This window comes from Passer domesticus, chromosome 6 (genome assembly GCF_036417665.1).
Source record: "Passer domesticus isolate bPasDom1 chromosome 6, bPasDom1.hap1, whole genome shotgun sequence".
In the NCBI taxonomy this organism is placed as follows: domain Eukaryota; kingdom Metazoa; phylum Chordata; class Aves; order Passeriformes; family Passeridae; genus Passer; species Passer domesticus.
The window spans coordinates 8,682,326-8,707,475 of NC_087479.1; the positions used below are offsets into that span (position 1 = coordinate 8,682,326).

General features: G+C 45.8%; 1 protein-coding gene across 8 annotated transcripts in view; it reads right to left on the reverse strand.

Moving 5' to 3' along the window:
• The window catches only part of CEP170B (centrosomal protein 170B), a 57,928-nt gene extending 38,930 nt beyond the window's left edge, over positions 1-18,998 (reverse strand). For 7 of the 8 annotated variants that reach the window (XM_064423139.1, XM_064423138.1, XM_064423134.1 and 4 more), the window contains exons 1-4: positions 18,882-18,998; positions 17,557-17,692; positions 5,661-5,750; positions 2,597-2,677 (exon numbers count right to left, since the gene is read on the reverse strand). In XM_064423139.1, the coding sequence (XP_064279209.1) occupies positions 2,597-2,677; positions 5,661-5,750; positions 17,557-17,661 (276 nt within the window). In that variant the 5' untranslated portion in view covers positions 17,662-17,692; positions 18,882-18,998. Of the gene's footprint in view, positions 1-2,596; positions 2,678-5,660; positions 5,751-17,556; positions 17,693-18,060; positions 18,080-18,881 lie in introns of those variants that run through there. The other variant, XM_064423132.1, reaches the window with a different exon arrangement.
• Positions 18,999-25,150: the final 6,152 nt, after the last annotated feature.

A 25,150-nucleotide genomic window follows, 5' to 3' on the forward strand; every position in this document is an offset into this window, starting at 1 on the left:
AGAAAATTCATTAAGGAAAATATGAAGGAATTTAATGGACAAAGAAATTTAGCATTTAGTCACAGAAACAAAACAGGATCATAAAAACAGAAAGTCTTAAAATACACAGGGTAGTAAAAGTTGCCTGTGCTGCAGCCCAGCATGGTCTTTGTTGTGCACAACCACATTTGCTGGGCAGATCCAGGACATCTGAGGGGCAGCAGAAATGGGGACCTGAGCAGGAGAAGCCTGGAGGAGCACCAGCAACGGTCTGCAGGACCTGGGGGAGCAACCAGAGCCCCAGCTCAGCTCACACCCTGATCCTCTCCACCTGGCTGGTGGCTTCAGGCAGACCACTCAGCATCCTGGCCAAGAGGGGCCAGTCTCACATGCTGGACAAGGGAGCAGCAGAGCTCAGCTCCTTGCTCAAATGCTTGGGACTATGGTGCTCTCTCACCCTGGCAAGGCCTTTCAGTCACTGCAGTTTTCTAGATGAAAAGTAAATCAGGTCATGAGCTGCTGTGACCTCTTAGGAAGGGAGGCATTCACATGGTTGAGCCCAGGCAATAATCCTCAGCAATGCTGTATTAAAAAAAAAAAAAAAGCTGGCATCTGGAATGTCACCATGAATAACCCAATCAGCACAGCAGAAAGCAAAGAGGAGGAAAAAGGAAAGATGGAAAATGTTAGACTAAAAATAAACCCAGTGATACTGGCCTAGCAGGGAAACTCTGCACAGCCTGTAACTGAAACTGTAAATGGAAAAGAGAAATGCTCTCGTGCAACGGGACATAGTGACTCCAAGCCCTCAGGAGATGCTGCCATCCACACCAAGCTGGCTGCAGTGTGCACAGAAAGCTCTGCTAAACAGTGGCACTGAAGCAGCAAAGCAAAGACCTTAGAGCTGCCACAGGTAAAGTACATCTTATGAAGATTACTCTAAAACCTACATTCTTTAAAATTTTCCTGTTGAGGACAATAAATTCCACAACTCAAAAGTATAACCATTCATTTCACTTGAATATCCATGAAAGGGCTGCAGGACTAAATACTTAAACTCAGCTGCTCATTGCTGAAAATTGCTTTCTGCAAGAAGTTTAAACTGGTATTGCAGCCATTAAAACCCACCCATGCTCCAGGCACTGATTTTTGCCTTCCCAGGACTGGAGTTCACAGCAAATCTTCTGTGCATTTCCTCACACACCAAGAGACCAGAACATACACAAGCAGCTACATGAAAAAAAAATAATTTGCAAAGTCAAGAAAAGCTTCAACTGAAGTTGCCTGTAACAAATTTCATCACATGTGCAGCAAGACACCACCTTTAATGACAAGATCCCAGAGGAGAGTGACCAAGACCCAAATTATGATCCATGGCCCAGAAAACCCTCTTTTCCTGCAGATCCAGGATGGCACACACAAGTTCAAGCAATCCTGGTTGCAACAGTGAATGCTCCTGCACTGTCACTGCTGAGAGCTGAAGTACCAGATCCCTGGAAGACCAGCAAGGTTAAAGGTTTGGAGTACTTCAAGGGCTGAAGCATGGCCAAGCACAAATGGATTATCATGGGGACAGCAAAAGGCGGAAGAATGTGCCCTTGGGGTCAAGGATGCACAAGAGTTTTCCAGCCAAACATTTCCTCCACTAAATGGTAAAACAGTCTCTGCCTCTATTCTCAGAAATGTCTGGACTGCTTTAATTGACATCTTCCCAGAAAAGAAAATAGAAAAAACAAAACTGGAGAAGACACTTGCTACTTCTAAATTCAGCTTGAGTGGGCAAAGTTTGGCAGATAGAAGCAACTGAAAAAAGTGAAAAAAGTATTAGATTACATGAAAAGACAGCAAAAGGATCCTCTACTTACCACTACTGCTCTTCAGGCTCAAAAAGGCATGACAACATCTATACTTATAGCCAGCCATACTGTCACATCAGGATAAAAAAAGGAAAGGGATGAAAGCAAAGGTGTTTTAGCAGACACTGGCAGGATTTGTGGACTGTAAATAAAGCAGTAACTGCAACCTAGCTTCCCTTGCTAGAGGTGAAACATGCTATTGCTAAAGAGAGATTTACTCTTGCATTTTGTGGCAGAACCAATTTGCACGGGCAAACTTTAATCAATACGGAGTCAAGGTCTGGCCACAAGCTCCACAGCTAAATGTTGAAGGCTGAATGCCTGAAAATTGTCTGAAAGAGAGCATCTGGGTGAAATGACTAATAAAACAAAGCAAATTGAATGAAAAAAAGAATAGGAAGATGTTAGTTCATACAAAAATATATGAACTATGTTTGCTCCCAGCTGGTACACGCTACAGTTGCCACCCAAATAAAAAGAAAAAACCACAATCCTTCCTTAGGAGGAGACTGAAGAGGCACTTCCACAGTACTGCCAGTGCAGGGCTTGATCCAAAGTACAATGAAAAAGCAGGCATCACGATTAATGTGCTCTGAATCAGGTTGATGGTGGAGAAACACAAGCTCATGAGCCATCCAAAGGCTCCAAGAGACAAAACAAACTCCTTACTCAGTAGACACAATTATCCCTGGTACCTCTCCATGCAGCCAGCAGCATAAAACCCAAACAAAGCCTGAGTCCCAATCCTCTCCAGAAAGGATATCGTAGCCAAAGCGAATGACATCATTGAGTTTCAGGGTGATGTACTTCTGGTCAGGAATCCTCACATCATTGACAAATGTCTGCAGAAGAGAAGCACAGGAATGGGTTTGACTGAGGGTATCAGGGTGATGGATCTCAGAGGGATGGTGCTCCTGGAGGGCACTCACATCCATCTGCTGATGGCACTGCACATACTCAGTGTGCCAGCACCAAGCCAGGAGCTAGGAGCTAAATTCCCTGGAAAAACCAACACCAGCAAGTAGCTCCCATGGGCAAGTCAGATCACCCCAATTATGCTTCAAAGCAAGGTGCTGCGAAGGGACCTTTAGGGAGATTTCCTTTGCACCAAGTGCAAATGCAATTTTAGTCCCCGACTTGAGCAGGTAAATGAGGTGCCTGAAGTTAGGAACTTCAAATGCTCTTGGTTCTCCTACACCCGTCTCAACCAGCAAACAGTTGCAACTCATGCTCTTAATTACTGAGCTAGGAAGCAGCTTTCTGCTGGATGGCAAACAAGACTGGTGTCAGCCCCAAGGCCTGATAATTTAACAAGCAAAGTCTATCACAGAGGAAGGGGAAATGAAAATGCACAGGGAAATGGGAAAAAAATTTGAAGCAGCATCACCATGACACCTGAGGCCACACTGTCCGAGATAACCAAACCTCTCAAAAATTCACCCACCCCTTTTATCCATGCTCCAGGCAGTTAACTGAGGCTGAAAGAAAGTAACATCCTTCTAAAGGTGCAAGACATGTATTTCACAACTGTGAATAAATGCTTTCATGTCTGTGCTTCCTGAGGGGACCCACTATGAAACAATTCTCCCAGACCAGCCGAGGATCAAATCAAGCATGCATGGACATCTTTCACAAATAAACCCATGTACTGTTGCAATGACCTGTGCCTAACAAAAATAAGAAGGGGATGAAGAAGCCCCAGAGTGCTGTTGGGATTAGCCACGCCCACAGCAGGATTTGAGGCAGTCAACAGGAGTTACCCTACTTGGCAAGGTGGGATTCACCCAGCCTCTCAGACCAGGAACCTGCTGCTGGAGCTTTGTGCCATTAATGCAAATGCAGCTGAGGAAACAAAATTATACTAGAAAATGAATTTACATGTTCTCATGACTGCAACACAGTCTTTTCCTTCTGTCTTCTCACCTCAGCCAAGCCAAACATGCATGATAAGACCTAATATTAACCACAGAGGAAAAATAAATGGTAGAGCAGGAAACTAGAACCTCAGCAGACAACAGCCCCCAGTTTCCTGGCAATTTACAGAAGAGCTGGAAAACAGGCCTGTAATTTTAGAATAAAAACAGTGAAGCTAGTTAAAAGGCACAGAATTCCAATTTGCATTAAAGTTTTTAATATTCAAAAACCTCACAACAGTCACATCTGAATAGGAACAATGGTTTCTTCAAAAAAGTCTGCAACAACCCATTTTGATAGTTACCTATTTCTCCAGGTTTACTTGAGATACAGTAACTTCAGCAAAGTTCTTAATCTGGATAGAAATGCTACCCTTAAACACAAAAACCTCTAAATAGAGACACCAGAATTACCTGAACATTATAGTAAAAACAATATAAAACACTTTGATAATTAATATGAACTAGATTATCCAGCAAAGCTATATAATGCATTGCTGACTACTCAAATACAAAGTAAAAGGAAATTCTGAAAATGGATTTAAAATCAAGGTGCTCAAAAGTGATTTCTTTAGTTTCAGGGGGGAAACCAAGTTTTTGTGACAATTTTCAAATAAAGGTATGTTTCTTGCTTGCAATATTTGGTTTGGCCACAACAGTCTTTTTCAACAGAAGTGTTTGATCATCTGCAGAAGACAGGCACTGCTGTAACTCCCTTTTACTCCACTGACTCTCTAAGCATAAGTCTACTATTAAAATCTTGTAAATTCTTATGCTTTAGCATGTGCAGATAGAAAATAATTAGTGGTACAAGTCTTCCCTCCCTTGCTAGCAGAATCTTCATCTGCTATCTTGCAGCCATGAGTTAAATACCATTGCTTTTGAACCAGGGATCCAGCTAGAGTCCAGACCAGTTACTGGAAATATTCCCATTTCAGCAGGGCTCCATGCCTTCAGCTATTAGGCTGAGAAGGATTAGCACTCATTCTTGCTGTGTTCAGATGCCAGAAGAGGCAGAATGGTTGAGGGCTGCTTTAGCCACTGTTTTTGTACAAGTTTCTGGGCTCGTCTTGTGGTTTTGTGGCTGTGATGGTGGAGGGCTTCTAAGTCCAAAACAATGAAACAATGGCTGCAGTAAAACCCCCACTGGGAAGACAATTATGTGAATCTATCTCAGGCCTGCTCCAGCAGAGGAACAGCTCCATTTGTATGAAGAAACTACCAAAACAGAGGCATGCTATGACATTTGGACATTTTTAACAACAATGGTGTATTTAAATATCACAGAATTCAGGTGTCTAACACCACTGCATAAGTTGAACCAGAACAAGGGTTAAGATTCAGTCAGGCTCAGTTCCTTCTTTTGTGCTCACAGCATTCCTCGGTTTTCATGCAAACCAGGCTCAAGGCAGGCAAAAGAGCAATTTTTATTATTAAAAAAAAAGATGGTTTTAAGTAGTTTCTCCCCAATGAAATCAAATGTCTCACCACCCCATAAATCACTCCATGCACTGACAATTGAACCACCAAAAGGTCACTCTGCTCATGCTGAACAGCTGCTCCAGAATCTCCACCAGTTTAAAGTTAACATCCCCAACATGAAACTGAATTTATTTCCTCCCCTTTTGCAAGAGGCTTTATAACTTAGTGAGCCCTAAAGCATTCTGCAAGGACACCAGTAGAGAGGGAGTAAGCAATACAATATTCACCAAAGCTTTCCCCCCCCCAAGATGAGATGCTACATGACCTCCACCTCAGCCCTTGCACATAATGATGCATGTTTGGCTTAACTCATGCCAACAGCTGCAGTGACCCAAAAGGGTCTGAGAGCAGGACTCAGCGAGCACATGAGTGCTTGCAGACTCAGCACAGCGCCAGGCCACCCCTGCCAGCTGGGAGGTTTGGTACTTACCCCGTTCAAGCTACCGAGATCCTTCACCCAGTGCTCATCCTTCTCCTTGTCATAGTTGATTACAGCGTGCTGCTTATCCACGCTGCGGGACTGCCAATGGAAGCACAACGAGCGTGAGAGCGGTCAGGCACAGGAGACACTGGCAATCAGAGCAACACTGAGACGTTAAACTGGCTTGATGTGGGGTAGGGGGACACAGGGGGAAAGCAGGAAGGATTAAATACTATTTACTACTATCAATAATGGAAGGATAAGCAGTAAATGCTTCCATGGTTGTTCGCAGAGTTTGAAGACAATAGGCTATTTTCACATGGAGAAGGGGAAACAAAAAGTTTTTTTTTAAATTTGCTGAAGGCTGTCAAGACTATGCCACAATTTCAATAAATTGTATCAATACACACTGAACAAAATCAGTCAAACTGAAAGCCTGGGGGCCAGGATCTGAGCCAGCATGAGCTAGAAGATCTCCATTTTTCAACTGCTGAGGCCAATGGCCTCCACACTAGGGATGCTCCTACTTGGGATCACTTCCTACTTTTCAAAGAGAAAAAAATCATTCTCTTGAGTTAGAAACCAAACTTGTTCCCAGATATTTATACTGTTCCCAGGATTATGTCCTGGAATTGATTTAAATTTTAGGATGTGTTCCAAGCTAGAGAGAGGTTAGTAAACCTGGAATGAGAAAGAAAGTAACTCCAGGAAAATTTAAATTGCAAACTGGGTTTGAGCACACTGAACTTGACAGTGATCTGGTGCCACTGGCTTTGTCACAATGCACAAGGAATGCACCTTATCTTCAAAACAGAGTGTGATACTTGAGCAGGCATCATGTCAGACTTCTGAAAGAAGTGCTAGGACAAGATCTATGAATAATTTTGAAATATGGTGTGTTACAGCTATAAAGACACCAGACTGTCTGTTTTTAGACCTGCTGCCTCTCGTAACTTGAATCCTTGCTGCAGTTGACCTCAGGCAGACACTGGAAGCAGTCACTCCATCAGCACGTACACACAGCACCAAGACCTCCCTGGTACCTCAGGCCAGGGGAGGGGAGGCCATGCTAGCAGAGCAGGGACACCAGCCAGCCTCCAAGTCAGCTAATCCTCATCTTCCTGGGCACCAACCAACAAGTTCTTGCTGAAAGTCCTTTCCTTCTGCCAAGTATAGACACACTGGTTTCCACAGCACCGCTCTCAGCAAGCCATTATCTGGCTTCTTGCAAGCATGCAGAGGCAAAGATTGTTTCAGGCAATTCCTTGGTTAAAACAAAAGAGGCTTTTTTCACACAAACTGCTACTATTTGCAGGAATTTCTTCTGGCCCTGCCAATGTCAAGCACATGGGAAGTACCAGAACACCTGAGAAATGGCATTTCCTTCCCCTGCAGAGCATCCATCAGCCCAGGAGACACATCCTCCAGAATAACTCTGAAGTACCACTATGAAGCAAGCACATACCTGGCCATAAGATTACCCTTCCACCTTGCAACGTCTCTCACACTATTCATGATGTGTCACCCCAAGCAGAGGCAGTGAGGACAGGGGCAAGTGACCCCAGGCCTCCAGCTCCCTCACTAATACAGTTATCCACATGCCACTGGACTTCCAAGGAAGCACTTCATGCTTTGCTGCCCAACTGATGCTGATGCTGCTCCAAAGCCACAGAGGTGGGACAGGCAGAGACAACACGACTGACACCCCACCTGTGCCTCCTGCTCTGCTGAGCACTAAACATAAGAAGCAACACAGAGCAAAGCCCTCCCAGGAGGGGCACACACAAACCCCTTACCCCCATGCCATCCCCACTCTTGTGTCTGACCCCTGACCTCGAGACAGGGCAGGTCTTAAACATTTGCAGTGAAGGTACTGCTTCTCTCTCTCACTATCCACACCAGATGCAGCTCCTCAGTTCCATTTTCAATGACCAAAGTGGCTGTGGCAGGTGTGTGCAGTGCAAGGTAAGGATGGCCCAGGTCAGCACAGCTGAGGGACACTGCCCCAGCCCTGCACCTCAGCAGATGGCTCTGAGGACAGGAGTGTCTCCAGGCTGTGTCTCCATCTATCACAGCAGCTGATGCTACACAAGCTGGGGTTGTTCCTGATCCACCTCACACTCTTTGGAAGGATGTGAGCTCAGAGTCTGTCTCCACAACAGTCTGGCTGTTTGAGCACTGCTCTGGACAGGGCTCCTGGAGGGCTCCCCACACCTCACCTACAAAGCAGAGGGGGATGACCATCCCCTCTCCCTATCCATGTGCTGTGTTCATGCCACTGGAGTCAAAGACAGTCATGCACAGGGGACCATGCCTGCACAGTACAGACGTGGTGTCTTCCCTGTGATCCCCCTGCTGCTCAAAATTCTGGATGCCACTGTTCCCAATGAGATACAAGGGAATGCTGATTAACTGGTGCAGCAGTGTTTGCTTTAGCTTTTTACAGCACATCATGGAGGCTCATTTAAAGATTAACAGATTCTAAAGGTAGAACAAACCATTTAGCCCCCTTCCAAGGGCAGAAAGGTTTCCAGCCCAAAAAGCTAACCCAGACAAAAACTTGGGGCAGGTCTGGTATCTGATTTTAAATGCATCACAAGTCACTTAAAAAGTAGTTTATTTCTGGGAACCAGCTGTCTCCGAAAAATTCAATTTGCCCTGCATCTGACCCTGATGTAACTGAGCACAGCCCTTGGTCTGCTGTGCTCTACAACAGCTGACTTCAGCCACTCAGGGGTCCCCAATGAGATGGGGGTCATCTCAGGGGAGCAAACATGATATTCCCTCCATAAATGAAGAAAGAGGTCACCAAAGGAACCAATTTATGCCACCCTGTTTTCTACGGAAGTTTCAGCTGTGTTCAAGAAAGCCTACGGCAAAAGGAGTCAAAACAACATGCAAACTCTGACCCACAGTCTTCATCCAACCTCTCAGTAGCTCTTTGAGAGCACATCAGGAACAAGGCAAACTGTTATGCAGATTGCACTTCCGTGAAATTTCATGCTTTTGTGGAGAAGAGAGGAATTTTCTTAGTTTTGTTTATGTTAAGCCGGCAAACATCACAGGAACTGGCAGCAGGAGTTCCTAGGGGCCTGTCTCCAAGGAAACTCAAAGTAACTAAAATCACACCTTATTTATTTTGATGCAGACTTGCCAAAGGTCACTCTTGAGAACTGAGGTGTGGTTTATTTCAACATCAGTCACATTTAACATAAACTGCTCTTGTGTGCAGTGCCAGCAGCAACCCAGCAGTTGATGGTGCTTTTGTCTCTTGCAGAGAGGAGCAGGCTCCCTCAATCCCACCTCCCATGAGGAGACCAACCAGTTTCCATGCTGGTAACAGCTGAGAGCCCAGGGACAGTCACTTCAGCCCAGCAGGCCAGTGGTTTCTAAGGAGTGACCTGCTGAACCACAGAAAGTGATTTAAGAAGCTTGAGTCAACACATTACAGAGCTGCCCATAGGTGCAGAGCTCCCAGCCATCTGCAGCTTCACTGGAAAGATTTTAGGCATCTATAAATTGAAAAACTGCAATTAAGTTGACTGACTCACTAACATAAGAGGACTTCTAGCCTAAATGCACACGTGCACCCAATACTGAGTCTTGCTTAACCATCAGCCATGACCTCCACAAGCAAAGGCAAGACTGATCCGTCACTAGTAGACACAGGGGTCCAAAGGAAAAAAAAAAACAACAACAGAATTTCCAATAAAGTGTTAATAAGAAACTTCAATTACCTATATCCAGATGTCAAAAGCAAAAAGTAATCTGTTTCACCAGAAAAGCACATGTGATGGGGTGAACAGCAGTCCTGAGCTATGGGTAAGAGATCCAAACACCCAAACTAGAGCTGGAGCACGTCAGGGGAGGTTGAAAAGGGGAAAAGAAGGAAGGGGGATATCCTCTTAAGCAGTGGTGATATTCAGGCAAGAAACAAGGCTACACTCCAAGAGGCTGGAAATGAAGAAAGCACATAGCATTCTCACCATGTCCCAACACTGGACCTGTTATCAAATGAAAACAACTCTCAGGAAAACACGTGTGCTTTTCTGATTAAGAATATTTACACTTCTCTGCAGGGAAAACATGGACACTGATTTGTTACTACACTCATCCAGGGCTGGAATTTCCAGACATTCAAATCACTTCCTAATATAAGGTTGTGTTGCTTTTCTGTCATACTATCTACCATGCATCATGTTTTAAATACCTAGTAGGCAAAATGCACACACAGCATATAACTGAGGATGGAGGTACTTTATATATAGCTCTTCCTTCTTCCACAATCATGTTAAGCAGATACTACAAAACACAGGAATGGTACCTGGGGGTCTGCCAGTCCCACAGTGGTACCAACACCTTGGATCACCAGTTTCCAATCAGCCATGTAACCAGGAGCTCACTTGTCATTCTCAAAACTGCACACATCATCAAATCAGCAAAATCAGCTTCAAAAGCTTACAGGAATCTCCACAGGGGCACAAATCACACTGTGGCTACGTGTACTGAATACCCTACAGCTTTGTGTTTGGTGAAGGGTCTGATCCAGAGAACAGGGATCTCAGGATGAAAGCATGAGCTGCAGAGACGCCAAGCAAAATCCACAAGGCAAAAAGACCTGCTTAGGAAGGCAGGAGGAGAAATACAGCCAGACAGCCTGCGTTTCCCCACAGGGCCGGGGAGCAGACACAGCTCAGCTGTCTGTGCAGATACAGATGCCATTTTTTTCTCAGGAGAATTACCATGGGTGAAAACCTACCGGTTGGGGTTGAGATTTGGACCTCAGCCCTGCCAGTGCCGCAAGGCATTGTGGCACTGGAGATAAAATAAACAAACATGAGCAGTTTCCCTGTTCCTCACTGCAGTCTGCTGTGCACTTCTGGCACAAAATAACTGCAGTGTTCTGGTGGCAGCATGCAATAAAACAGTTGCTCAAATACTTTCCATAGTGAACAGGTTACATTTCTGCCAGTACTGTGCTCTGCACAAGTGTCCCAGTAAGGAAATACAAACCACTGCTGGTGTCCCACTTTAGAATGGAGACAGACAAAATTAAATTCAAAAACAAAACAAAACCAAAAAAAAACCCAAAACACCAAACCACCCAACAAAAAAAGAATAACAACAAAAATCCATTTCCAGGCATTCTGGCCTGAAATGTGGATTTTGCTCCTCAAAAGCAAGCATATGCTGGATAACATTTAATGACAGATGTGAACACTGGGCCCTTCTCTTTCACCACAAAGCATTTCACAGCGTTGTGTGCACTCCAGTACTTTTCCAGAATATCAGTGAATGCTCCATCCTGCCCCAGGCTGGTTGCAAGTGTGTCACCCCTGCGGCAGCCTGATGGCTCCCAGGGGCAGGTGCTGCCAGCTTCTAATGACTCTGCCTAAGCAGACAAATCTCTCCAGCAAGTGTAGCCACCTCATCCTGGGGCTGGACTCTCTCTACAGCTCCCAGGCTGCAGAGGCTCCTGCCCTTAGCTCTGCTGCAGCCAAAATCATGGGCTTTGCAGATCTGTGGCTGAACCAGGGCCTGAGTACTCAAGCAAAAAATAAGGCACTGAACAAAAGAGAGAAATCCCCCAGGAAAATGAAACTGTAATCCCCACAGCTTGGCAAAGGGATTTAGAGGCTGGCATGGTTCCCATAAAAACTTAACCCGTTATTTTGGGGTAAAATGGGTTTTTGCTCGCTGGTTCCCTATTCCCAAAGTGAACTGGTTCAAGTGACCCAGGGTCAGATCCTGACCACAGGGAGCGTGCTGCCCACAGATGCACTGGCTTTCCCTTTGTTTTACATGGCCACCCAGGAGGAATGGAAAAGCATAATTTTAGGTGGGACTCAAGCCTGAATTTTTATAGTGCAGCTGAGCTGCTACTGCCTGGATCAGGGTCTCGTATAAAGAAGATACATCTCCCTTTTTTCTCTGCCCACTTGAGTGGGACAAACCCCACCTTGGCAGTCCAGGCTTCCAGCACCTTGCCAGCTGCATGAAGCCCTCTCAACCCCAATAACCACCTGCCTTCAGTGCCACCACCACCTCTCTCCCTACCCTGCCTCCAGCAATGAACTCCCCTCCCAAGTCTGCCAGTCTTGCTATGCCTCCAGCCTCCTACACCCACATGCCATCAGGCATCTAACCTCCTCCCATCAACTGTACATTAACAGAACACAATGGGACAAGGAAGAGCCAAAAAAACAACTCCAGGCCTGGAAATACAGGATGTGCATCCTTCCTCCCACAGCTGCTGTCCCAGCACCTGGAAACACTACCTGTCAAAAAGCAGCACCTTCCCAAGGCTAGATCCATTCCCTTCTGCAAGACACTTCCTTTGCAACACCTAATGAATTACTCTTGCCAATTCCCAAAACCCAGGGACTAACTTAGGTGCTTGTTCACACCCTCCAGATAATTGCAAAGAAACAGCACACGTGGGGCAACTCCCTGTCCCGACTACAGCTTCCCACTTCAACCCTACACTGCCATGGGGAAGGAGGTCCAGACACAAAAACCAGCAGAGACTCCTCATGGCTTCTTCTGGGAGCTCCCAGTGTTGGAAATACATGAGCAATGGAGGGATATAATTTCTGCACTGTAGTGAATCCACCTAGAAGGACCAGGAAAAAGATCATCTACCAAGTTCTCTCCATCTGCTTCTTCCCAGCATAACGCTGTAGACAGCCCACACCACACCTATTCACACTTGTTTATGTGTGCACTTACTAAACAACACAGGAGAGACATGGTATTACCAAGTATGGCCCAGGGAAGGCAGGATACATCAGGTCAATGAAACCTTAATTTGACCAGATGTCACACACACAGGCAGGGTTCATCTTTGCACTCTATTATTTGTGGAGCACGCCGTGCACCCTGCATACCAGACAGAGAACAGATCCTGCGGGGAAAAATACCCGGGAACGACACAATAACAGATTGCATCTTCATGCCTGTGTACACAGGGGCAGAGGCAGGATTACACAGGCAGCCTTCAGCAGCCTTGCTGTGTGTTGTAACTGCTCTGCAGTTATAAACACTTGACTTAGCAGCCATAAGAATACTCCTTCAGTACCTAGGATGCTTGTAATTCCCTGTCTTTTTAACAAAGCAAGCTAAAAAGATGGAAATGCAGTATTGTTACCTTTGTGTGATTCACCAGAAGAATGAACTTGTACGTCCAGCTCACAAGGCCCTACCACTTGAACTGACTAATTGGTATCATAAGCAGCATGCATAGTCCCATCTGGACCAGTGACAGATGCTTGGCTAGGAGCTTTCGCAGCTCTCTTCTGACACCAGAATAATAAATAGCAAGTCTTGACCCATCTCAGGCCTAAGGGCAATGCTGCTCAGCAGCCACATCCTGTAATGCCCGTTTTGCCCACACCGAGTGGCTTCTGCCCTATGTGCAACACCCTCTCCACTTTTCCAAGCCCTGCTGCTCCTCCTCTCACTCTGCACAAACAGAATCCTCATTGTATCTCCTCACCTGGCCAAATCTTCATCACTTGGTGATGCTCTATAGAGTAGAAATCCAACCACTACACGCAAAGATCTGACCTGTGGCTTCCTGAAACACAGGTGAAGAGGTTGAACAAGCATTCTGGAAGTATCATTGCACTCTTGGCTTGTTCTTGCCCTTTCCTCGACAGCTGCTTTGACCACTGAGTCAGGATGCCAGGTTAGGTGTACCCTGATCTAATCCAGCACAGCTGCTGTCACATCTACACCCCAGCCTTGTGAATACCTGCACCCAGCTCCTCTCTGCCCGACCTCTGACACTTCTCCACTCCATCCCTTTGCCAAGTTCACTCCCAGATGAAATTACTTAAGGGAATACTATCAAATAAGTCCCTGCTGACCACATTCCAACTCCAGATTTTATTCAAAGGCTTAGAACTTGGTCAAAGCCGCTGGGTGTGGGCAAAAAAAACCCAAAACCCACCACCTCCAACCTAGTCATTCACTCTTGAAAATCTTCACTGACCCAGCTCTAAAACAATGCCAGGACTTCAAAGAACAGGCTAAATATACTTTTAAATAATTGGCTTGAAGAAAACAGCATTTTTCTCAGAGTTGCTCACAGCAAAGACCAAAGAAGGGAGATAAATGATTGCATCCAGAACACACTGCATGAAACAGATGCCTGGAAAATAAACTCCCATCCCAAACAGCTCCAAAGTTTAGCAGAGTTGTAAGCAATTGCAAACAGTGTCTCCTGATAGGAAATGTCAGGCTGTCTCAAAAGGAATACAGGATAAAGGCATAAAAGAGAAAGCACCATGCTGCCTGCACCTACTCCTGCTGCAACCCACACTCATCTACAAACTCACATGGCCAGAGCATCACTCTAAAGGGACGGAAATAATCAGGGGAGCACTGGTTAAACATCTCTGTTTCCCAAATTTTCCAGTAAACATCACTCTCAAACAAAAACAAGGAAATCATGACACTGCTTTCCATTCTGTAAATATTTACATTTAGCAAAAATGCAAAAAAAATGTTTTGTTGGAGCAGCAGGGAATGTTTTAATGGTTAAGTGCAATTTTTGAATTTGCAAAATATTTGTCCCCTGAGTACCCATCACATTAAGCAAGTGATCAAAGCTGATAAAAATGGCAGCTGCATTTCTCAAAAGAAGAATGTTGGGGGGAGGGAAAAATTATTTTCTTCAGGATAGTCCCAAAATTCTTTTATTTTTGATTAAAAAAAAAAGAGCAGATCTTTTCAGACCATAACTTCCTACCACCCCCACGTTTCACATTAAAAATCCACACCAGTGCAAGTTAGTGAAGGTCCAGATTTCCACACTCCTGCAGTTTGTTGACTGTCACCTGAAGGAAGCAGCAAGGCTGTTGAAGAAATCAAGCATTTTTCTTAGAAAAAGGGCAGAACTGAGCCCTTGGCTCTGGTAGCAACACTGCATGCCAAGCTACAGCTCCACTCCATGGCATTTTCACCCATGCATTAACATTCAAACCAATGTAAATCTAGCATTTACTTGTACTAGAAGATTTAGAGGCCTGCAAAAACATTTAAAATATTTCTAATCCTCTTAGTAGGTATAGAAGATATCAAGGTAGATTATGTTTCCCCACTATGAGACCTACTTTAAGATTAAAGACTTTGGGTTTCTTCACCTCTTAATCAGAAAGCAAATCCACTACTTATATTAGGAAATAAGAAAACCAGACATAACTAAAGTTTAATTGTTTGGTGACAAATCCATCCTCTTTTGCTGTTTAGAGATCTGACACCTTGAGACAGCACATTCCAAGAAAATATCAATAGACAAGACACTCCTAAAATAGTAAAATGAGAAAGGCAAGACTGCAGGTCTCCAGGACAAGAATTGTCTCTGTGTTGTATGTCTGAGCACCACGTTACACATGGTCTCAACAGGGAACCACAAACCACATCATGATGAAATCAATAAGCAGTAAGAGCCTTAGAGATGAAAAAACACTGACCAGGTCACCCAGTCACTGCCAGTCTGTTCCCAGCTGTGCACTTTAAAGGATTAAATGCCAGTATCTTGAAACATATATGGAAAATAACCATGCACTGAATATACAGTTTCAGGGTCAGCACCACAGAAATACTACAAGGTGCAAACAACTGCCACAAGAGCTCTGTCCATCTGCTCTGATAACTGCCCTGCTTCTTAAGCTTCCCCCAAGACAAATGACTGTGCCAGTCTGCACAACGATTTTGTGACATGGACAGTCACAGAAGGGAAAAAGTCTATTTTTAGACCTCATCCTCCATCTGCTCACATACAGTTCTGCTTGGATATGAAGTCTCTCTGCTCACAGTTTCTCTTCTGCACTCAGTCTTACTACAAACATCTCATTTGGAGCCCCAGGTAGCTCTGGAAAACATCTTCATAAGCAAATGGCTAGGAAAAGAATGTGCTGTGCTGTTCAAAACAAGACCTTACATGTGAGCCTAGAAAAAGCTTTATTACTGAAGATAGCAGACCAGTATGTTTATAAAGGGTCACATGTAACTCACCCCATGAACACAAGCTGCTGGCTTTTATAGACAATCCAGAGCCTTCAGTCTTGTGAAATAATGGAAACCTCTTTTAATACCACCCACCACCTATGAGCCCCCAGACACAACAGATATTCCTGGCTCCTCCAGGAATCTCGATTAATTTACCTTGTAGAAAAGTCCATGGCAAATGAAGAGCCTCACAAGGCTGGGTACTCCACAAGCAACACTGACAAACCAGCTCAGGCTTGCAAAGAAGCATGAAATACTCTGGTTGGTATGGAGAGGCTCACAATCCATGACATCCAGTTAACCCCATAAGCAACCAGAGAAACAAGCTGGGCATTTTAAGCATAACAGGTATTTGGGTACTTTTATTTTAGAGTGCACAGCTTGAGACATGACTGTCACAGTACTGAAAGCTAAGAAAAATGCACAACGACCCTCAAGTTTCTTCATAAGATATTAGGATGGGCAGCCTAAAACTCAGCCCATTCCTGAAAACCAGGGCCACTGTGTTTTCTCCCTCCAAGCCATGAGAGAAGATGCCAATCAGGTTCCTGAGCAGCCAAATGCAGATATACAGCAAATATCAGGACATTTTTAATGTCTCACCTTTACATGCCTCATCAGCCAGGCATGTAGAAACATGAAATAAGAGATAGTGTGATTCATGGGAGAACCCAAACAAACGATCTGCTGTGGAACAGGAGCTCCCAACTCTACCACTGCAGCACAGCCGTGCCCCTCACTGCCACCAGGCAGAGCAGGACAAACGCTGCAAGCTCTTCTCTTGTGGACACTGACATTTTATTACAGCTAGACAGCACCTTGCCCTTCAAGTACACCTCATACAAGAACTTCTACCTCTCTAAACAGACCTCCTACTAACATACAATACAAAATCCCTGCAGCAACTACAAATGCAGCCTCCTCAGTAGATCACCAGCACAGCATTTAGGACATACCTGTGATCAGGTCAGCAGTGGAAATTATGAGGAGGGTGTCTCCATTGTGCAGGCGGCTTCCTAATTCTGCCACCAACAGGAACGTTTGCCACCTTCACAAAGGGGCAAAAGTGGGACAGGCAGGTGCAATAGAACATTTTTTGTGCACTTAAGTACTTATGGCGTGGGTCTTTCAGAATCACTAATTTAATTCTGAGCTTCTACAAATTCCTGAGCTAAAGTGCTCCTGTCAAAAGCTCTTTGCAAGATTCCAGCTCCATTCATCTGGAGTGACATCTACTACATTATGCTGTCAAACATCAGACCACAGTCAACACTTCAGACATGCTGGATTAGGTCCAGCAGAGACACATGCTGGTATGGAAAGTACTAACAGAAGCTGAAAGTTTGCCCAAGTAACACAATTACTCTGGGAAGAGGTCACCAGCCTACTCAGCCTACCAAAACAGATTTCCTCTGCTAAACATCAGCGTTTTCTACCATGATAAAAACACCTGAGAAATACCTGCATAAATAATTTAATCACACTTAAAGGGAAAACCAGGTAAACAAAAAACCCTGCCTGCATTCAAATCACATGTAAACAGCGCATGTGTTAAAAGCTAAAAAAGCCAGCAAGCATAATCACAGATCAGGACAGAATGGTATGTCTTTGTTTACTGCTTCTAGTAGCATCAAGACAGTTAATCTATTTGATTAATCTCCCACCACTACAGATCCTATCCATCTGATGACATGGCAATTTGAAAACCTCACTCGCGCTGTCACAAACATGAAGTCTTCAGGGGAAACACAGACTCAGGATAAAAAGAGGAAGTTCCTTTTAAAAGGTGTCACTTGAAAGCATCAAACATCTCTACAGATCCCCAGCATTACATCCATATCTACGGCATCTTCAGAAGAAATAATTACACAAAAAAAAAAAGCCATGTTACCTGGAGCATCAGTTCACAGTCATCTCTTCCAACAAATATCATCTCCCGAGGGAGCCGATGGCGAATGCCAGTGCTGCTCACCAAGAACCACGAAGTCACGCTCATTTTGGTGCTTGGCACTTAACCTTTATACATCCTAAACACAAAAAACCCACAAGAGACAGTTAGCTATTAATGAAGTGTGCAAGTACAAGAGTGTGTAGCCACCATTCCCAAATTTCCCTCTACCGTGGGACCCAATGCTGCCTCATGTACTTGTGTTTCTATCTTAAATCTCTGGTGACAACAAGCAGTTGGGAAGTGTCTGCCAGGACCTGCTGCCCACGTGTAGGAGCTCTGCAGCCCTGGAAATATTCTCATGGCAAAGCAAGACTAAGGATCTGCAAAAAGGATTGTTTAAAAAATTGAAGCATCCAGCTGAATCAAATGAATGAAATTATGAAATACGGTGGAGAGGAAAAAAGAGAAAACAATAAAGATCTCCTTTCCAGAACATTTCCTCACCACTACCACATTGCTGCACAGCTTGAGCCTCCCCCATCATCAGAGGTATGGACCAGCACATCAGTGAGGTGACATAACGTGGCTCCTCCAACCTTTCACAGCGCATTCCCAGGAGCGCTTACACCAGTGCTAGGAGGGAGGAGACCAACCTCCCTATTGCTCATCCCACTTCCACACTGATGTAAGTTGCGAGCCCACAAATCCTTCCTTCCTCCCTCCCTCCCCGGCTGCACGGCTGGTCCAAACCCCGAAGGGCTGTGCCAGCCCAGGACAGGAGCGCAGGCTGCGATTCCCACCGGGGGCCGGTGCCCAGCGGAGGGGCGGCAGCCGCGACCTGCGTGCGGCACTCACCGGGCGCTCTCCCGGCCACACCTGTTTGTTGTCGCTGCTACAGCCCGTTCCTGCGGCCTCTCCCACAACATCCCATTTTCCCCTCCCCGGCTGAAGGCAGGAGGATTCACGGCACACGCCAGGCTCTCGCCTTCCCCTCACCCACCTCCCGGGCTCCCAGCTGCATTCCTAAGCGCACCGGGGGAAGGAGATCTCCATTTTCCCCGGGCTGCGCGGCGCTCCCCGGCCCGACCGCCGCCTCAGCGGCCCCGGGGCGCGCAGGTGGCGATGAGTGACCTCCGCCGGGACGGGGCCAGCCCTCACGGCCCCGGCCGCCTCCCTGCCGCGCCGGGAGCCGCCGCGCCCGTGTCACGACACACGAGCGGCCCCACACACCGCGGCCCCGACAAAGCGCCCGGGAAGGGGAGCCGGGAGCCGCCGGCACAGCCCTTTGTGTGCCGGCCCCGCAGCCCCCCGCCCGCCCGCCCTACCTGCTGCGGCCCTCGGCGCGGTGGCAGCCGGGCACCGCGCCCCGCCAGCCGGCTCTGCCTGCCCCGCGGGCCGCTCCCGGCGCCCGCCCCGCTCCGCCCCCGCGCCGCAGGTTCCCGACGTCAGGAGGCGGCTCCAGCCCTGCCGGGCCCGGCCGGGGGAGGCGGCGGTGCCGCGGCGGGTCCCGCACCCGGCTCGCCGGCGCTCCCGGGCCACCTGAGCGGAAGGTGCTGGCCTGGCTGTGGGTCGTGTCATCGCCGCGGGGACATGGCACGGCATGGGATGGGCTGGAAGGGGCCGTAAAGGTCATCTGCCTTAAAGGTCATTTACCTTAAAGGTCATCTACCTTAAAGGTCATCTACCCTGGCACCGTGGGCAGGGATGACAACCACCAGGGCAGGTTGCTCAAAGCTGTGTCCGTCCTGGCCTTGAACACCGCCAGGGATGGGGCATCCACAGCTTCTCCAGGAAGCCTGTGCCAATGCCATGCCCTGGTTCAGCATCCCTCACTTCAGGCTCTCAGAGGGGCTCAGTGAATGGCAGCAGAGCCTCTGGCACCTCTCTGAGCAGGGCAGCCATCCTTGGCCTGGGAAGGTCCAACATGCAAGACTGATGCCACGGGGCTGGAGATGCTGCTGCTGCGAGACACCGGGACCAGACCCAACACCAGCCCAAGGGAGGTCCAACACCAGCCTCCTCTCCCACTCAGGTGGGACCAGACCCAACACCAGCCCAAGGGAGGTCCAACACCAGCCTCCTCTCCCACTCAGGTGGGACCAGACCCAACACCAGCCTCCTCTCCCACTCAAGTCCCAACACCAGCTGCTTCTCCAGCCCAAGTCCCAGCACAGCCTCTCCAGCCTCAGCACCAGTCTCTCTCATTCTCTCCCAAGCTGTGGGTCGGCATGCACACCCACTCCTTGTCCTCTTGCAGGGCTGTACCTAAATGCAGTTGGCAGGACTGAGTTAATCTTGAGCATCTAACCGTGGAATAAGAGCCCAAAATGGGTGCTGTGAAAGGACATGCCATTTTATGAGTTCTTTTCAGTTGTAGGTAGCTAGAAAATGCTGAAGAACAGTAAGTGCAGAGAGCAATGACAACTTTTTCTCCCATTGTGAGGAGCATTGAGTATCATGTAAAGCTTTTTCAAGAGGGCCCCAGCTCCTGCAGATGTCAGCGGAGTGCAAAGAGCAGCAGCTGAACACTGGTTCTCTGGCTCCAGCTGACACAGGCTGCTAAAGGAAGACTATAGGAAGACATCAGGTTCATAGTGATGTTTCCCCAGGCTCATATTCCAGCTGGAAAGACAGCTTTGCTTTTATACTTTCTACAGTTGGGTTTGAGTATTGTTTCTCAGTCATCTGCAAGAACTTTTCTTGGTCTACTCAGTGTTGTGTACTTTGGAATTTTGGCTCAGGATGTAATCTCAATAAAGTCTGGTGGCATGGAAACCACAGGTCTGGCACACCACTTGCAGGCGGTGGCCCTTTAGCAGCATCACTTAGTGGGCTTACTCCTGATTTATACTTTTGCTGCAAGGCTGAGGAGCCAGGAAGGGCAAAGTGAACTGCAGCAGGACTGTAAGGAAGGAAGGAAAACAGCATTTCTTCCTTTTCCTCCTCTTTCTGAAGAGCAGTAGGACTTTGTTATTATTTAATTACTAGTATTATTGCCTTCTTTAAATCAACATTTGACTTCTTTCTTGGCAGATACGTGATGCCCCAGAGTGATTTCAGGGTATCATTATCTTCAAAGTCTTGGAAGCTGGCTGGGCTGCAGCATCTGTGTTTTATTGAAGTGCTCTTGGTCTCTGCTTGGAGCAGAACACCACACCCTTGCAGCGTGCCATGTCCCTCAGACACCAGGCAGGAGGATGGAGGGAGCAGCTGCCACCTCCACACACTTTGAGGGCTTTTGTACTGAGTGCTGCCATGAAGTAATAGAAATCCTTTACAAATAAAAATGGACTTCTGCCCTATTTTGCCAGCTCATCCTGTCATTGAATGACATTTTATTATGGATTTAACTGACCTATAGCTTGAGTTTTTATATATATTATTCACTTCTTTCTGAAGTGCATCTGTTTACTGGCTGCTCTATGTTCGATCTGTAGAGCATGTCTGTACTCCTCGAAGGAAGTAGGATAATTTACTTCTTTATACAAGCCTGCCATCTAGGCAAATCTTTGTTATAAGTTGCTATAAAAAGGTTAGTGTTTGCTTTAGTCTCTCTTTAAGCCCAGTTTCACCATGCATTTTTCTATGTATATTTATTTGAGCAGTCAGTCAGTACTTCAGTGTTTATAGGGAAGAAAAAAAGTCCCTGTTCCCACCACGTGTTTTCTGACCTGACTGGAGATGGAGTTTGGGCCAATACCCTGGGCCTGGCTGCATGCTGCATTGCAGCCTCTTTATTTTACTCCAGTGATCTAAAAGGAATAAAAAAGATAATAAGTGGTGTCTTTCCTTGTCCTTACTCCTCACCCCCCCAAAAAGAGTGTGTGGGCAGCACATCCTGGTGCTACACTGTCATCTTTAAATCCCACTCAGAGCATGTGCCCATGGGGAAAACAAGCAGTTGCACTGCTGTACTTTTAGTTTTACATTTCTTTTCCTTTTGAAACAAGCCCTTTTGGCTGGCAGTGTGGCCCTTGGGCTGCTCAACCCCCCAGGCTAGTAAACACAACTGTCTTGAAAAATACAACCCCATGAAAGTGATATAAAACCACTTCTTCCTGCTGGGAGGAGGAAAGGCCAGGGAAAGACCTCACAAAGCTGGGTGTAGCAGCAGCACAATGTGGCTCACACTAAATTTGGGGCATATGTTTATCATGCAAATCTCTCTACATTCATTTGCAGCGTGGTCACCTTCAGCTACAGGGGACATGCTCACAGCTGTGCTCACCTGCATGGCCCAGGTGGCAGGAGGTTCACTGCGCTGTACATTGTGCAGATGCAGAGCAATACCAGTCCCTGTCCCAGAGCACTCATATTCCCACTAAACAAGGAGATTGAGGGCAAGGTAAATTGTCCAGGCAGAGGAATAACAGGTCACAGGGCAATCTGTATCCAGAGCTGTTGAATCAGGTCATCTGCTCCACTGAAACACTTTGTCTGACATCCTGAACCCACAGCTTGGAGCAGAGCCACTTTAGATCCCTGCTTCAAAACAAAGATCCCACCATCCCCAAAGGAGCTGAGCTAAATCAAGTTCTTGCTGGCAGGCTCTGATGAGAAGGAGATTTCTGACAGAGTTGCCAAACAAGAGCTGCATCTTGCTGCAGAGGAAGCTTCTGTTCCAGAGCGATCATAGCCTGATCCAGATGTCCTGTTTGGCCTCCCCTCTGAAGGGCAGTTTTCCCTGTCCATGAGCTGGATATCAGCATGGTGGGTAGCTTAGAAATGAAGGTGTGCAGGACTGCTAAGTGAACGTGGCCTGATTAACTCTTTGCAGGCTGGCTGAAATCCAGTGTGCACAGCTGTAGGCACACACATTCATGAGTACGTGTGCAGCTCATGAATTCCTGACTGCTTTGCATCCAAGGGCTGTAGAAGTAGTTGTCAGTCACTGTTCCCCGAGATGATTTCATTTGTTCTTTGTTAACTCACTTTGAGAAGCATCAGGAGAGGTTCACAAATAGGTCACGCAGGGTTTCTTAACCACTTCTTCATTCGAATGGATTCCACTCCTCAGTGATTACTTTCTTTCCCAGGAAACCAAAATTGGACCCGTGCCAGCTCTTTGAGCCCTGCTGCAGGGAGATGTGTGCCTGCAGCATTCTCACTTCAGGCCAGGATTTCTGCCTGGATTTTTACTGTAACCAGGAAAGATCTGTGGTCTTTTGCAAGAGAATGCTGCAGGTCTGGACCTGTGTACTTCACACAGCTAATGGTGCTGTTGTCTGCCAGCAGAAAGGGCAGCACTGAGCCCTTTCCTATGGAGCCTGAGACCAAAGCTTTTCATCATTGTTTCTGGGTATCAGCATGAGCTGGATCAGCATAACATGCAAATAATCACCCTTCTGAATATACACCTTCTTAGTGTTGTTTTGAAAACATTTACCTTGATTTCAGGCTTTTTTTTTGTTTGTTCATTTCTTGCTGATTGATGATTTTTAAATGACTAAAAATAATTATTTTTAAATGGATGTTTATCTTAATTTTAGTTACCTTGGTGTAGGAACCTTGCTGAACTGGGTTTGGACCAACAAAATCGATCTGCCCCTCCTCTCTAAGCACCAATCCTTCACTGTGCCCAGTACCTCGGTTGTGCTGGTTGCCAACATTCTCCTCTCCTGTATAGCCAGGAACAGGCCCCAACCCTGCCCAGCCAACTGGAAAACAATAAGACCATTCATGTGCATGGTTATTCCCTGGCATGAATGTTTGCAGAGATGCAGTCTGACTGGGACAGCCTTCTGTCGTTTGGATGGTTCTACAAGATGGCTTTTTACAATACTTGTGGGTTTAACCTGTTTATTAACCAGCTATAGGGACAGATTCTTAGCTGGAGTGTAGTAGCATTGCCCAAAACAGCGTTAGTTTGGCATCTTTGTTTTACACCAGCTGGAGAATTTTTCTTGTATTTTTTTTACCCACAGCATAGTCCTACATACCAATGTGAAATTTAATTTTACTACTATGGAATTTACTAAAATAAAACCCCATTTGTGTTAACACTTCTTTTCAGAAAGTGCAGTATGGCCTTCTCCAGTGATCCTCTTTTATTCCCCAGCTAACCCACAAAAAGTATCTTATTTTTATTATGGAGAGGAATTTGTACAACTATTTTTAATTTATGACCCTCATAACTTGTGGCAGGGGAGCAGGAAGAATTATCAGTGCAATAAAAGAATGGAGCTGGTTTAGTGTGAACATTGTCAGAATGTCTCATCTAGGATCTGTGTGGTATAAAACTTCGCTGAAAGAATTAAAACATACGCTTAAGTGAGCTCGTTTTAGGGGGGTTTAATTAGTAAAAGCTCGGCAATGATGATGTCGTGCTGTCTGATGAGATTAGGTCAGATTATACATAGTTGTATGGTGTGGCATCTTAAATGGGAATCACCTTATGGCAACTCAGAGCCATTTCAATATCACATTTAAAGAAATAGCTTCTCAGGGAAAGTTGATTGGTTTCATAAGAGAAGCAGCAGGGTTTTGAGGCCTCCTGTGTGGGAGAATGGGAACAACAGGCAGCTTGAGATCTTCTCTATTTCAGGTTTTTTTTCCCTCTTACTCGTTCAATTAATTTTCATATATGTGTGTATTTCTTAAGAGAAAGGTTGCAAGCCTACTTGAACAGAAAAATGATTTCACATGGCCTGGAGAACCCCACACAACACGCATGGCCAGAGGGCTGTACTTTGCCCTCCCAACCATGAACAAATTCTTTCTCCTCTTCCTCTGTGGTTGTTATTATAATGCTAAGGCAGGAATATTTGGTTGAATGCCAGAAATGCAGGATTTCCTTAAGCAGTTTTGCTGCAATAACCCCCTATTTTTCTTTTCCTTCCTCTTCCCTAGTATTCCACTCTTGCCCTTGCACATTTTCAGATCTGGCCCAAGGTTTATTTTGCAAGTTCTTTCATTGCAGGCTCTGTTCTATGCAGGTGATCTTCTGCTACCCTTTCCCAAGGGTCCACTTAGTCAGAAGATTCTTTATAAAATTTCTCCCATTGGTTCAATTTTCTGCATTTTGGAAAAATCCTCTTCATATTTAGTTCAGTGGGGCCATTTGGTTAAAATTCATGAGGATTAATAAAAAAATCCTGGTTCAAAATGAAACATCAGTTTACACCAAAGAAAACCAACATTGTCATTCAACAGGATCTCACTGATTTATGAACTATTCAAGGTTGCTCCTTGCCTAAGAGACTTGTTAAGACAAGACTTAGAGACTCAGCAATGGGAAAATGAGAACTTCTGGAAAAGAAGTCATTCCTGTATGATTTGAGCAAATTCATGCATTTTACTGGAAATCCAAGACCAATAAACTTATTTTGCTGATGTTATAAAGAAGAACATTTAGGTAACAGTACAGTTTCATCTCTAAAGCAATCATTATTATTGCCTCTGTAAACAAGTGTTTGCTCGGCTGACTGACACTAGATCATTTGGTTTAATGAAAATGTCAGTTCTGCTTGAAACTCTCTTCTTGGTTTCTTGCATTATCATTTCTGCCTGCAAGATGAAAAGCTTTGATGAAATATTTAATAGGCACATGTAAAAAAAAAATATAGTTCCCTTTAAATTGAAGAATATGTCTGAA